General features: G+C 41.9%; 1 protein-coding gene across 1 annotated transcript in view; it reads right to left on the minus strand.

The window, feature by feature from the left end:
- ssh2a (slingshot protein phosphatase 2a) overlaps nucleotides 1-12,309 on the minus strand; it is a 28,704-nt gene extending 16,395 nt beyond the window's left edge. The window contains exons 1-2 of the mRNA XM_052077879.1: nucleotides 12,099-12,309; nucleotides 9,148-9,191 (exon numbers count right to left, since the gene is read on the minus strand). Coding sequence (XP_051933839.1) covers nucleotides 9,148-9,191; nucleotides 12,099-12,161 — 107 coding nt within the window. The 5' untranslated portion in view covers nucleotides 12,162-12,309. The remainder of the gene's footprint in view (nucleotides 1-9,147; nucleotides 9,192-12,098) is intronic.
- Nucleotides 12,310-13,410: the final 1,101 nt, after the last annotated feature.

The following is a 13,410-nucleotide window of genomic DNA, read 5'->3' on the forward strand; positions in this document are numbered from 1 at the left end:
TTAGGATCTTGGAGGTTTAAGTGAGTTATTTTCAACTAAAAAGGAAACGTTTTCTGTTTGTTGAAGTGGCTGCGTTACAGCACTGATGTACACTCCAACATGTTTTTGAAAAAGTAAATATGAGGCTTGATTAAGTGCTCTGGATAACATGAGGTGTAGACAAAGTGCAATATCACAATATGTACACCTCATTTAGCAGTGCCATTATGATCAAACTAGATTTGTCATTTTTTGAAGTATGACGCGTTTTCTTTTGGCCAAAGTTACATTTGGAAACCATTCAAAACCCATTGAATCGAGACTCACCGGTTAACCGATAAATTAATAGCCAACATAGATTTTGGGTGAGTCCGAGCTCTACTAACAGGTAATACTGGACACAGACATCAATCAATTAATAGGCTTTTTATTTTTAGTTAGCCCAAGGAAATAATTATGGAAACTGACTTGACTTTGAATGGAGGGTGGCCTGACTGCCGTCACATTGAAAATGTTTGGTACGTAAATGCACGTTGACCCAATCAAATCTGGAGAGTGCAAGAATATTTTCAGCACGTATATGCACCTGCACACCACTTATGCACCCCTGTATATGGTCTAACGAAGACTGCATGTCTTGTTATATTTTTTTTATTAAAATGAAGTCAAAAACAAACGCTAAAACAGACTAAAACAGATGTTAAAGCTGTGGGCATTTTTTTTTTTAAAGTAACAAGTAATGTGACAAAACCGACCTATTTCATCCAGGCGGGGGGAGGGGGGATCTTTGGAATACCACAATACTATTCCCTCAGTTTCTACCTGAGTATTCGTGGTTGTATTAAGTTAAAAAAAAATAACACTGGTACTATTTCTCTCCAACTAAAACACACTGCATTACACCATCGGCCAATTCCCCACTCTCTCTTCTCAGGTTGTCCAACATCAAGCAAACAATGCCTCATGTATGGCCCAGTAAGACACATGCTCTGCACAGACAACTTCTATGTCTCAATAAGGTCAAACAGCAGTGATGATGATCATGACGATGATGATGAGTAAGACCCTGGCTGCTACGTCGACAGGAAGTACACTGAGTACATGCAGAGTATATTGCAAAACTTTTACGAATGTCACAATTTCCAAATATGAAATATCCTACCCAAATATATGAACACATACACACACACACTAAAATCGGTTGTTTAACTAGCACATAAAAATACAATGCAACACAATACAAAATAATAAAGGGCAATAAGGAAGAAACGTGATTCCCAATTCGCTATAGAAGAAACCACTTACAGTTGGTTGATTCCATTATTTGAAACCACCGCGTCGTCAGTGAAGTAAGGCACCATTTTGGCCCCGCAACAAGAGCAGAAGCTGACCGCCGACGAGTTGTCAGAGCCGGACACCGTGCCGAGGGTCATTTCGGCAGTTTAGTGGAGCCCGGGCAGGATGAAGCGGACAGATGTCAGGTGCTCTCCGGAAGAGGCAAAAACTTTTACTGTACTCCCCCACGCGTCTGCTCCGCCATGGCAAAAAGACACGCTCCGAACCACTTCCCTAAACAATAGAGTGGTATTCCGTAACAAAAAAAAAAAGAATGCCAGCTGAAGTAGATGCGAAGTTTGTTTCACGTCTCACAAAAGGGACACCCGGGATTAGCACACAATACTACTACACAGTATTGCACAAGTCTTGATTCGTTATCGTTCTGTTTCTTCAACATTTTCCCCCACTCAAATGTGGCACACGACCGGTTTGTACAGTAGTGGGACCAGTGACAGGGTTCACTTCATTCCAGTCACAGCAGCCAAAATTGCAAGGCACGTGCTGTGGGCGGGCAGAACGAGGACAGCCAATGGGTAAGAAGCAGATGGGACAATGAGATGGGGAGCCAATGAGTACATGAAGAAGGCAAGCCCGAGAAACAGGAAGCCAATGACAGCGTGAGGTGGGCGGGCCCAAGTGCGGAGCCAATGAGGGCAAACGAGGAAAAAAGAAGAAGCTATGCTCGAGCCATTTCTGCAACCATTCGAAGCAGCTGATCACACTGTTTACGTACTCTTCTCTGCCGAACGTGTGTTTATCCAAGTATTTACTGGCTGTGCATCGAGTGGTTGATTGTCAAGCCACCCCGCATGGCTTGCTATAAATACCACCCTCGGTGCAACGCCACGAGTCTTGGAACGCCTAATAATAGCCAGACGGGACCCTACTAACCTCAAAAAGACAAACGATAAAAGGGGTCAAATAAAGTAGTAACGTACGCTACTATTTACGTTATTTCATTGTTTTGGGAAAAGTGGATTATAAGACCCACTAAATTACACAAACAAATGCTCAAGACAATGTCTTGTGAGTTCATTTATAGAGGCTGATAAATCTAATAAAGTTTTTCATTTGCCTTTGAGATGAATTGTAGCCTCTCCACACCCAAATCTTGTGCTTCTTACATAAGAAGCAAAGTAACATGTGAAGTAGACATCTGGAGTCATCTGCTGCTTAAGTGGAATGTGACCCCATGTGGAGATGAACACGCACAGATTTTCTCAGCTAAGTTTGAATTGAACAAAGTATAAATTACAAATTAAAAAGAGTGGCCAATTCCACACCATATAACTAATGCAGGTCCGCGCTGTGAGAAGAGGGATATTTTACTTTATTTTACTACCTTTTATATCGACATTGAGAGCCATGTGCAAACTGTCAACCATTTGAAACCATATAAAACTGCCGCCCGCCTTGTCAAATTTGACAACTGCTCAAGTTAACTTAAAACACGTCTTAACCTGTCCATTGCATGCTTTCGTTTGAAAATAAGTCTCCCTTGGAGCCACTTATGTAAGAATAGTAATCCTGTTTTTGTGTATGAATTACATGAACGGTACCTCTGTCTCAAATATTGCCTTGCATGCAAGCTTTATCTGCTTCGACGTTCCCAACAAACTTTGTGGTCAACACGCTGTTTAACTCAATTGTGTGATCCAGGCTTCCTCAAAGTAAATGCTGTTATATCATTTCTCTGAAATGGATATTATTATTATTATATTTTTAATAAAGATAATTGAAACTTTTATGCATTAGTCTTGCTTGATTTTGTTGTGGAATGTTTATAAAAAAAAATAAATACAAAGACTGTGGGATTTGGAAGCCGCGCGTTTGCTCACATGTTCATGGAGAAGTTAAGGTTGGGGTTGGGGGGTTAGGGTTACACTCAACCACCGCCAGAGTGGAAATTCATTGAAAATGTTCATTAATGTAGCTTGTTCTTTTTTTGACAGAAAAAATGTTTTGGGGACTTTTGACTAGCCCCCTCACCTTACCCCCACTCTCCAAATAAAATAAAATAAATACAGATGGTATTACTTTGTGACTGGATAGTCATGGCCGTGGAGGGAAAACTTTCACCTGACAGCACAAAGGCTTCGCAACACATGACGGGGCTAAAAATAGATTAGCTTTCGGGCTCACATACAAACTATGGCAGCACAGAATGATCAAGGAGTGAACAAGGTTGAGTTTGCTGCAATGTCTTATTTCACGGATCCGTTTGACAACGTCATTGATAATTCGTCATTGAAATTATGACATTCCAGGCGATCAGTGATTTGGTATAAAATACAAAATATCGAACGATTTCGATACACTCGTCAGATCGGTGTGAAGTCGAATAAATAGCAACCAATGAAAAACCATACAGAGGCATGGTTTGGCAGGAGTTTAAAAAAAAATAATCGATGTACATAACCATCATTTTTATCCATTCATCATCCATTTTCTAATCTGTTTATTCTCACGAGAGTCGCGGGCATGCTGGAGCCTATCGGGGCATATATGGCAATATGCCTATTCGGGCAGTAGGCGGGGTACACCCTGAAATGGTGGCCAGCCTATCGCAGGGCGCACAGAGACAACCACTCATACTCACAATCACACCTAAGGGCAAATCAGAGTGTTCCATTAACCTGACACGCATGTTTTCGGAAAGTGGGAGGAAACCCCGAGTATTCTGAGAAACCCCACGCAAACAAGTGGACAACATCCAAACTCCCCACAGGAAGGTCGGGATCGGAATCGAACCCTGCACCTCTGCAATGTGAAGCAGACGTGCTAACCCGTCGACCACCGCGCCGCCCCAACATTTCCAATCAAATAAAAACAAAAAAACAAAAGCAGCGGGTCTGAGCAATGTACTGTATGTACTTAACGTCAACCGCAAATCATAACGAATGTTGATATTCAACATTGCTCTCTCCATGTGACTCGTTCAGAATAGAACTGATTACATCACAAACGACACAAACATGCCAGCACCTGCTCTGCTTTCGCCACGCTTTACCACACATCGACTCACCTTTCTATGTACAACTGTTGCATCACAAAGTCAGTTAGCTAGTGTCCTCTCGTATTCGCCCACAACCCAAACACAGCTGCTTTGATGCTTTAGTCATGAGGTTCAATTTAGAGTGGCCAAATTAACTGGTCTTTGGTGGGAACCTGGATTGCAGGCTGGTAACATGAGAGTGTGGTTGTTTGTTGTTTAGCCGAGCTATGGGGAAGTTACACAACTGGACTCTGAGCAAAGGAACAGACACATGGAGGTCAAAGATGAGCTGAAGCTTGAACTCAATTAGGTCACGTTATAAAGGGCCACAGGAGATCCTTGATTCAGGACTAGGCCAAAGGTGTTGAACTCATTTAATTCGTGGGCCACTTTGGAGCGACCTCTTCCCGCAAAGGGCCGTTATGACAGCGAAAGCGAATAAATGTTTCTCAGTGTATTAAAACTTGGACACGGTAAATTGACAGATTACGAGTTTTGAAACCACTCAGGTCAACTAGTTATTTGTTGTTGCGCAATTGTTCTTCAAATGAGGCCAACAAAATTATTGCAAAATGTCAATGTTATTTATTCCACGTGACAACTTGACATTTCGGTACAGATTTTAGGAAGGATCATGGAAGTTGACACCCATGATTTGCTTTTGAGGGCCACATAAAATGTCGTGGCGGGCCAGATCTGGCCCCCGGGCCTTGACTTTGACACCCGTGGACTTGGCTACATGGGCATGACTTGGTGACCAGTCTCCAGTGGGGGTGGTTGCATGTTTCAATGTGTATGACTGTGTTGGGAAAATTCATTTCCTGCAAACGAGTTCAAAGTTCAGTTTACATACTTGACAAATAAATTAGGTGAGCTCATAGTTTGCGCCGTTGCTTCTCCTTTCCAACAGGCATCAATCAATTGGGCCGGGATCAAGACAACCAAGGCGTGTGGGGTTCTGCCACAGATTTGACGAGTGGCCGAGCATCGGGCACTTTTTTGCAATCACAGCCGTGCGACGTGGCAACATCGCAGATTACATAGACGTACACGTATTAGTGGCTACATCCACAGGGTAGTACCGAACAAATTATGTGATGGGCTCGTATTCACAATTCAAACAATCTTATTTATTTTCATCGCAAACTCTGGCATTTCAACTGTGGAGTATTGTCTTTATATAGCCACAGTAAATATAAACGGTTTGCTTAGCTTAATAAAACGAAGCACTTTCCCCAACCTTTTTTAATTTCCTGTCCAGGATTAGTGTGGAAAGAGGAAATACTGAAATACAGATTGTAGATAAAACAAATACATTGTGACGTTTGCTCCGTCCACAGCATGCGTGTTAATAGGCTCATTATAAGTTCCAGCATCCAAACTTTGAGTGCGTCAAGCTGTCACATTGATGCCGACAAGCAGAGCAGGTTACGTTGGTAAAAAATGTCGAGACTTTGATTTGAACAAAATGAACACACGCACACGCACACGCACACACACTTACACACCCTGACAAGAGATGTTCAAACTCTTCATGCTACACCATTTCCAAGCAATTGCAACTGAGATGTAGTCTACCAAGAAAAGTGGCACAATAGTTTCCACCCACACTTTTCAAACACATTCTAGACACAAGCAAAACACTAAGGACTGTACTTCTTGTTGATGGTTTCCTTACTACTCATACACACACAGAAGCACAGTTGAGGACATTTTTGAGTGTCATGAAGGTGTTGGGGATTCTGTGTCTTGCTCATGGGCAACTTGGTAATGCTCGTATTGGTAAAATCGGCTCCTCCATTGCAAGTAAAGCCATTTCTATACGCTGCACTTTCTGGTTTGTTTGTTTGTTTATTGGTCAATAAACTGGTCAATTTGATTAGTGTCCCTTGAAAAACACAAAAGTATCCATAACCTCGCTGCTTTACCATTTGGCTCACTTTATCCCTCATCTTTGTAGCTGCAGAGAAACAAACCTGCCTTTTGACTGCTGTGTCATCCCACAATATCCTGTAGCTGCTGGGAAGAAGCAGCCCTTTTGTTTGATTGCAACAGCGGGAATGTCATTAGTTTTGCAGTTGGACCAAATGTTTCAACCCCCCCAAAAAAAACAAGATGTGTGACAATGTTCATCAGAGAAATATCGCCTGCAGTAGTCGTGCTATACCGGCGTGTGTAATGCAAAGTAGTGATAGTACATGAAGTTAGTCTTGGAAAAAAGACGCAGCATTATTGCATCCGCTCTCAGTTTCTGTGGCCCGTCCACAATACACGAGCCGTTACAGCTTCTTGGATCCATACGCGGTGTGGTCAACCAAGTTAATTGGACCACAGCTGTTATGTCATACACATTAGGGGTCACTCAAGAAGGACCCTGGCTCCAATCGGCATGTTAGTTTCTTCAGTATCTTCAGTATTGTTGAACAAATGGTGAAAGCGGACGTTGATGATGCATGTGGGAATACGTGCAGAGTTTGTCAGTGACTTCACCAGCTGTTGCAACGTTCGAATATTACCTAACAGATAATGGGGAACATGTGTGTTTTTAGGTACTATGGGGTGAGGGAGGTGTTGAAGGTTCATAGGTGTGATGTCACCATGTTTAAAAACAGAATATACTGTAACACACTTGCATACCTGACATCGGGATCACATTGAAAACTGTGCACACAGCAGACGACAAAAAACTTTTTTTTTTTAATTCCGAACTTGCCATTATTTTCAGTGCAATTCATCAATCTCTCTGCAGTTTCCGACTTTTCCCCAATAACAGTCAGAACGTTTGGCTTAGCAAGAATTCACTCGTAATTCGTTGCACCACTGTGTCCTTTTTTTTTCCAAGCAGATTAAGACTCGGTACGGCAACATTATATTATTATAATATTTGTGAAAAAATATTTGGTTTTGCTTGTATCATTTCATTGCATTTCATAAGACAGTTTAAGAAGAAAGAAACGCCAACCCAATATTCTTTTTTCCCCCTCGTTATCCGTAACGAAATGCGCATAAATGAAACATGAGAGGGAATCTCAACTAGAGGGTGAAGAAGAAAGAATAAAATGGAAATTACGCAGATGGTACAGAGAGCTGATTTGACTTTGAGAATGTTCTATTTGTTATGTTTGGGATCTACGACAAATGCCTTACATTGTTTTAACAAGTGGAAGAGACGGATGGAAAGCCTCTTGAAAGGTTGAACATTGCATTCCAGGAATTGCTCAGTACAAACGCTACAGTGATTCTCATATTGTGTTTTTGCATATATTATCGATTGTTACATCATATATTGTTCATGTAGCAGAGGAACATAAAGTGATCACTGTGAGACGGCTCAGTTCCAACCACGAGAGACCGGTTGAACATTGTAGCGGAGGCAGAGGACTGAATTTGACCTTTGATTTCAGTTCGCTGCGCCATCATGTGTCTGATCTGAGTCAAAAATCAATCTGTGTCTTGTTTTAATGGTGAACTACGATCAAATTCTAAATTACATCGATAATTTAAACAACACGTAGAATGTTTCAGTGAATCTCTGTAATACCCTCCTTTTTCCAGAGCTACATAAATTGAACTACCGTACTAATGCGGTCAATAACAGAAATTGAGTAGAAACTGTATACGTCGACTGCTTCAAGGTGCTGCAGTTTCCATAGAGCGTGACCTTCAAAATCGTTGCCCTATGTCCATTGCCGACAATTCAACGGCATCAGAAACAAGAGTAAAGCATACCGATTTGTGTTTGACTCTTTTTCTCACCAGTTCATGTGCTGTTGAGGCCAGCAGCTCAGCTTTGTGGCTAGACCACAGGCTGCCAAACTAAGTGTAACAAGATTTCTTAATATAATCAAAAAGCTTCTTGACTGTTGTTAAAAAGGAAAGGTGACAAGACAAAGTAGTAAACATGACCCTGTCCCAGCATTTGGAATGAGTTGCTTGCATCAAATTCAAAACGGAATGCCTGTTGGCAAAAAAAAGTATCAGTTTGAATGTTAAATATCTCGTTTTGTAGTGTATTCAATTGAATCCAAAAGGTATTTGTAAATCACTGTCTTCTGTTTTTATTTACATTTTACACAACACGCCAACTTCTTTAAAATTGGGATTGATACTTTTTACATGAATGACAATAAGTAATTCATTCATTCAATCATTTTCCGATCCGCTTTATACTCACAATGGTTGCGGGGGTGGCTGGAGCCTATCCCAGCCGTCTTAGGGAAGTAGACGGGGGACACCCTGAACTGGTTGCCAGCCAATCACAGGCGAGCAACCATCCACGCTCACACACACACACACACCTCGGGACAAATTGTTCAATCAGCCTGCCATACGTGTTTTTGGAATGTGGGAGGAAACCGGAGTACCGGGGAAAACCCACACAGGCATGACAATAAGTATGCATGAAATTTTATTTTATTTTTTTTTTAAAAAGGGATGATTAAAAATAAAAAGTCTGTGTAACATTATATATTTTTTTAGTATTTTCTTGTTCCAAAAAAATGGGAGTGAAAAGTGTATCTTTTGGTGAACAGCTATTGCAATCTCCATCACAAAACCAGCATTCGGTTAGTCTTGAGCGTTGGTAGAATCAAATTCTTATGAAGGAATTCAATCAAAATGAGTGTTGCACTAATATTACTTGGAGTATGTTCAAAGTTGAGTGATGGGAATGGGATGAACATTGCTGAAAAGAAAATGCAACTGTCCTAATATTGATCAGCAACCACCCCCTAGTGGCACATCTCGCACACTGCAGTATACACAGAAGAACAGATAGAGATACCATGGGGAATGACGTAAGAGTGTGTGACTGACTAAACAGGATATGGTCTCACCTTCTGGGCTGGGAGCGACTGTCATCCTCACCACTGCCCGACTCCTAAAAGAAAAAAAAAACAACAACAAAAATTTACATTTGATACGACCATCTGTTCACTTTGGCAGAGAGTTCAGAGAATACAGTGTATCAGGCAAGCCATGATGGCTGCTTATACCACATGCTGAGTCAGAGTCAATTAACCCTCCATTGGAAGTGGAAATAAAAGTGATTTTTCATTTGTGATAGCAGGCATTCTCTTCAGAACAGACAGAAGGGGTAAAGCTTAAACAAGACCCCATGCTTTTCAATCGCTCCACACCCCTCCACCCCCCACTGACAAAAAAAATGCAATTATCCTCCCCCAAAACAGGAACCAGTCCACCACAAACACAAACATTTTAATCCTGGTGGTAATCCCTCCCAAAATTCAGCAACTTTCTCCTCAGCATTAATCTGTCAGCCCTCGTGAATGCTTGGTTTAAGTCTACAGTGTGTGCAACAATACAGGAACTGCATTCATGATGGAATTGAATGCCGATAAATAATGGTAATGGAGTTGTAAAATTGTTGCGGTTAGTTTGATCCACTACTCTCACTCCAAGCCAACAGATTTGATCAGCGGAATGGACAGCTGCCAGGCTGAGGGATATCCTCCGAATCAGCCAACCCCACATAGCCGCACTTTAATTTGACGCCGTGCAGTTCTATCACGTTGCAATTAACTCCAACTATACCGGTAGAACTGCATACATTCCATCATTCAACATGATCATTTTTGTCAGGAACTTTTTGGTATGCACAGGGCTCTGGACTAATTTGTTGCACTGGACGCACTGGTGCACCTGACATTTTCTCTTTTGTGCATCAGTACAAAAATTAGGTGTGCCCAAATTTTCCACTGCATCACGTTCAACACTGCAGTTTTTCGAGATTGACTGCTGATTCAAGCAAAATTAGTGCCGATCTTTTTTTTCGTGATATTGATGGGTCAATGATTGACTAAGAGTCATCCTAAGATTTTTTTTTTTTTTAGATCACAAATCCACAAGACAGCTAACTTAAGTATTGTTCCTTGAAGTGGTCTGTGTCACTTTTGGTGAGGACTTTTGAAGTTGTCAATCATTCTTAGCATCTTGTCATGCATAGCTATTTCCACTCTTCTTCTGATGAGATCACTTCGGCCTGTCACAAGAACACAGTTATTAGAACAATATATTTTCCTAAAATGATCATGATAAGCAATATTGTTGATGTATTTGATTTTATTAACAAGTAAATAGAACAGACTCAGGCGTGGGCACCTGTGGTCTCAAAAGTCATTAACCTTCCTCCCCTAAACCCCAAAAGGCTGTTTGCACCGAGGCAAGTTTTTACTTTTGGGGGTGTACGATTAGGAAATGTGGTTGCCTGGGCATCCTAATTGGTGTCCTGAGCCCTGTACAGTTGATCTTGTGTTGCAAGTCACTGAACTGGGCAACTGGTCTTAAAATGTCCTGGCAGTGATCTTGCGATGCCATAATAAGTAATGAGGTTTAATGCACAAGCTCATCTCTATGGCTACCACAGCTGCATGCATGTGCAGGGGAGTGAGCCAATGAGAAGAAGGGATTTGGTTGGGCTGCTAGGCAGATTACTGCACACAAGGGTGGCGTCCTTGCTGTGTTGCATGCGAGTAACGTGAGCTGCGATGCCTGCGGGGTCAATAATTGGGAAGATGTGTCTACTGGCAGAACACTAGAAAAGGAGGGAAGAAAGTATGAGGAATTGCACCACACCTTTCTGGCAGTCATTCACTGCCCTTTTTTGATCGTGCTGGCACGTGAAAGAAAAACACGACCACAAAAATAATAATGACCCCAAACATGGCATTGTCCAGCGCTTGAGCTGTCTATCCGTCACCTAACCATTCCGCTCATAACCGATCGAGAGAAGGAGCCTCAATCCTCAGTAATAATGTCTTTGCACAGTTGAAACATGTTACCGTCATGGTGTATTTCAAGTACAGGATCGCAAATGAAGAATGATGGACCGGAAAAATTTAATGACGCGCCCACCTCTGTTTATTTGTAAGTGGTATGTTTAGAAAGTTGCTGTTAGTTCATCAGTCAACGATGCGTACCAGACTATTCAAACAAAACAAAACTGAAACCAAGCTCTCTGCTCCACAAATGAACCACCTGCCCACCCCTGATAAAACTTTCTAGATCCGCCACTGGTTGGGCTCCAGCCCATTACTCAGCTACTAAACCTACCAGCCCTGACTCTGAGGACACGCGGATATACAAACGGTATGGATGGATGATCAGTACCAAATGTTCAGGTCTACTGCACTCCATCCAGAGGCAAGGCTCCTCAGCCCAAACGCACATATCCTCTGCGTTTCCAGGATGAGCCAACACCGACCACATTAAGCTTACAGGGCAATTTTATCTATGGAAGCCACGCCAACACAGCCCGTCTTAGTGTGCGTCAGCAGCTTTAAGGCCCCATTTCGGAGGCAGAGGAGATAAGAGGACCCTCGAAGGGTCTGACATCCCTGTCACACTAACCTCCTTTCAAGGCAGTTCCTTTATCCCCACTGTCACTTTGCCTAGTCGCCTTAATGAAGGCTAAATGTAGCAGACTGGCTGATGACATGAAAATACTTGTCGAACGAGTACCACATCGTTCAACAATTCTCCGTACAGGGTATCAATTATCCAAACACTAAAATAGTCAACGTCTTCCTGATTAGACTCAAGAGGAAGTAGGTTAGCAAAGTGCTAATGAAATAGCTAAATTACTGTACTATTTATTTCCAAATCTGGTAGATTTAATAAGAAAACTGATCAAACGGACGCATGGCAACCTTGCGAAGCTTCTATTTTGATGCAAAGTTAGCGCTACGTGTGCCCGATCAGCAAGAAAAAAACGAATGATAGAGACGAAGCGTTCAACCAGATGTCAAAACAGTTGACCGACACTCACCGACACACAGGGGCTAGAGGTAGTGCTCGGTGTCGGTGACCGCTGGACGGTGACCAGCGCCATCCCGCCTAAACCCGTCCTCGGTCACCTGGAAGCGTAAGAAGCCTGAATACCGGACATTTTCAGAAAATATAAACTACAGTTAGCGATCGAGGTTAAGTCTGGTCTCTGCTCGTACCCGGCGTAATAAAGTTAACCAGAGTGATTAGCGACATCCGGCAAAAGAGGAGTCTTTGTAAAGCTGTGTTTTCTCTGACTGTTGTTTCAATGAAAAAATCATTCTGTGATGTTTTTAAGGAATTCCTGAACGTTTTATTTATGCAATTGTTATGTTTTATATTTAAATGAGGTGTATACGAACGACTTCTTCCTTATTAATGTACTGTGTATCGGTGTCGAGAAGGTAAACTTTTACTTTGAAAAAAAAATCCACAACCCTTTTCCACCGCTGTCTACACCTCCAAGTGGCTTGATGTTTTTTTCTGTGCTCCGCAGCTGTTGTTGTGCGCATGCGTTGAAGTGGCCAGCTGTCAAAAAGGGCGTGGAGGCCGGGTGTTGAAAACTTAAATTTAGGGACAAGTGTCTCCGCCCCAATCAATGAAGTAATAAAATTTGTATAAGAACGGTGTTGTTGAACTCATAGGGTTAAAGTGGTTTTGCTTGACAGGAGACATGTAGGATCATGAAGTATGCATGTATGGCCATGTCTGTTGTAATAGCTGCAGAGATGTCCTGAGTCATTTAATGTTGATAAAAATCAACGCTAAAACATATACTGTACACCGATTGTCATATGGACTCTATGCAGATGAACCGAGTGAAAATTGGCGGTTTAATTGGAAAGTAGACATTAAAAGAGATATGCTTTGAAAAAAAGGAGTGTCAGAATGATTGAGGATATTCCACATGCGTCATTATAATGAGTGTGAGAGCTCAAGCATAAAGGCCATCTTTGGCCTTCCTCACACTGGTGCACTCAGTATGCAAAATATGTGAGAGCCACATTCTGACTATTTGGAAGACAAATGAGCGGCAAAATGAAGGTGAAGATGGACGAGGGCTGGACGTAGATGCTTTGCATACTGGATGCCACTAAAAGGCGCTCAGGAGGAATGAAAGTGTGCTGTAGAAAACAAGATTAGGATTAGAGCGCAGGTTAATTCTACTTCAGGACTTTATCGCAACACCACAGACGGTATAGACGAAATTAAATCTAAATCTAATTAAATCTCTGCTTAGCATTAGAGATTGCATCAGATTAAATGTGTGTGTCCGAGTAAGAGGGAGTGTGTGTATGCTTGTTGGTATATAA

This window comes from Hippocampus zosterae, chromosome 10 (assembly GCF_025434085.1).
Source record: "Hippocampus zosterae strain Florida chromosome 10, ASM2543408v3, whole genome shotgun sequence".
Taxonomy (NCBI): Eukaryota; Metazoa; Chordata; class Actinopteri; order Syngnathiformes; family Syngnathidae; genus Hippocampus; species Hippocampus zosterae.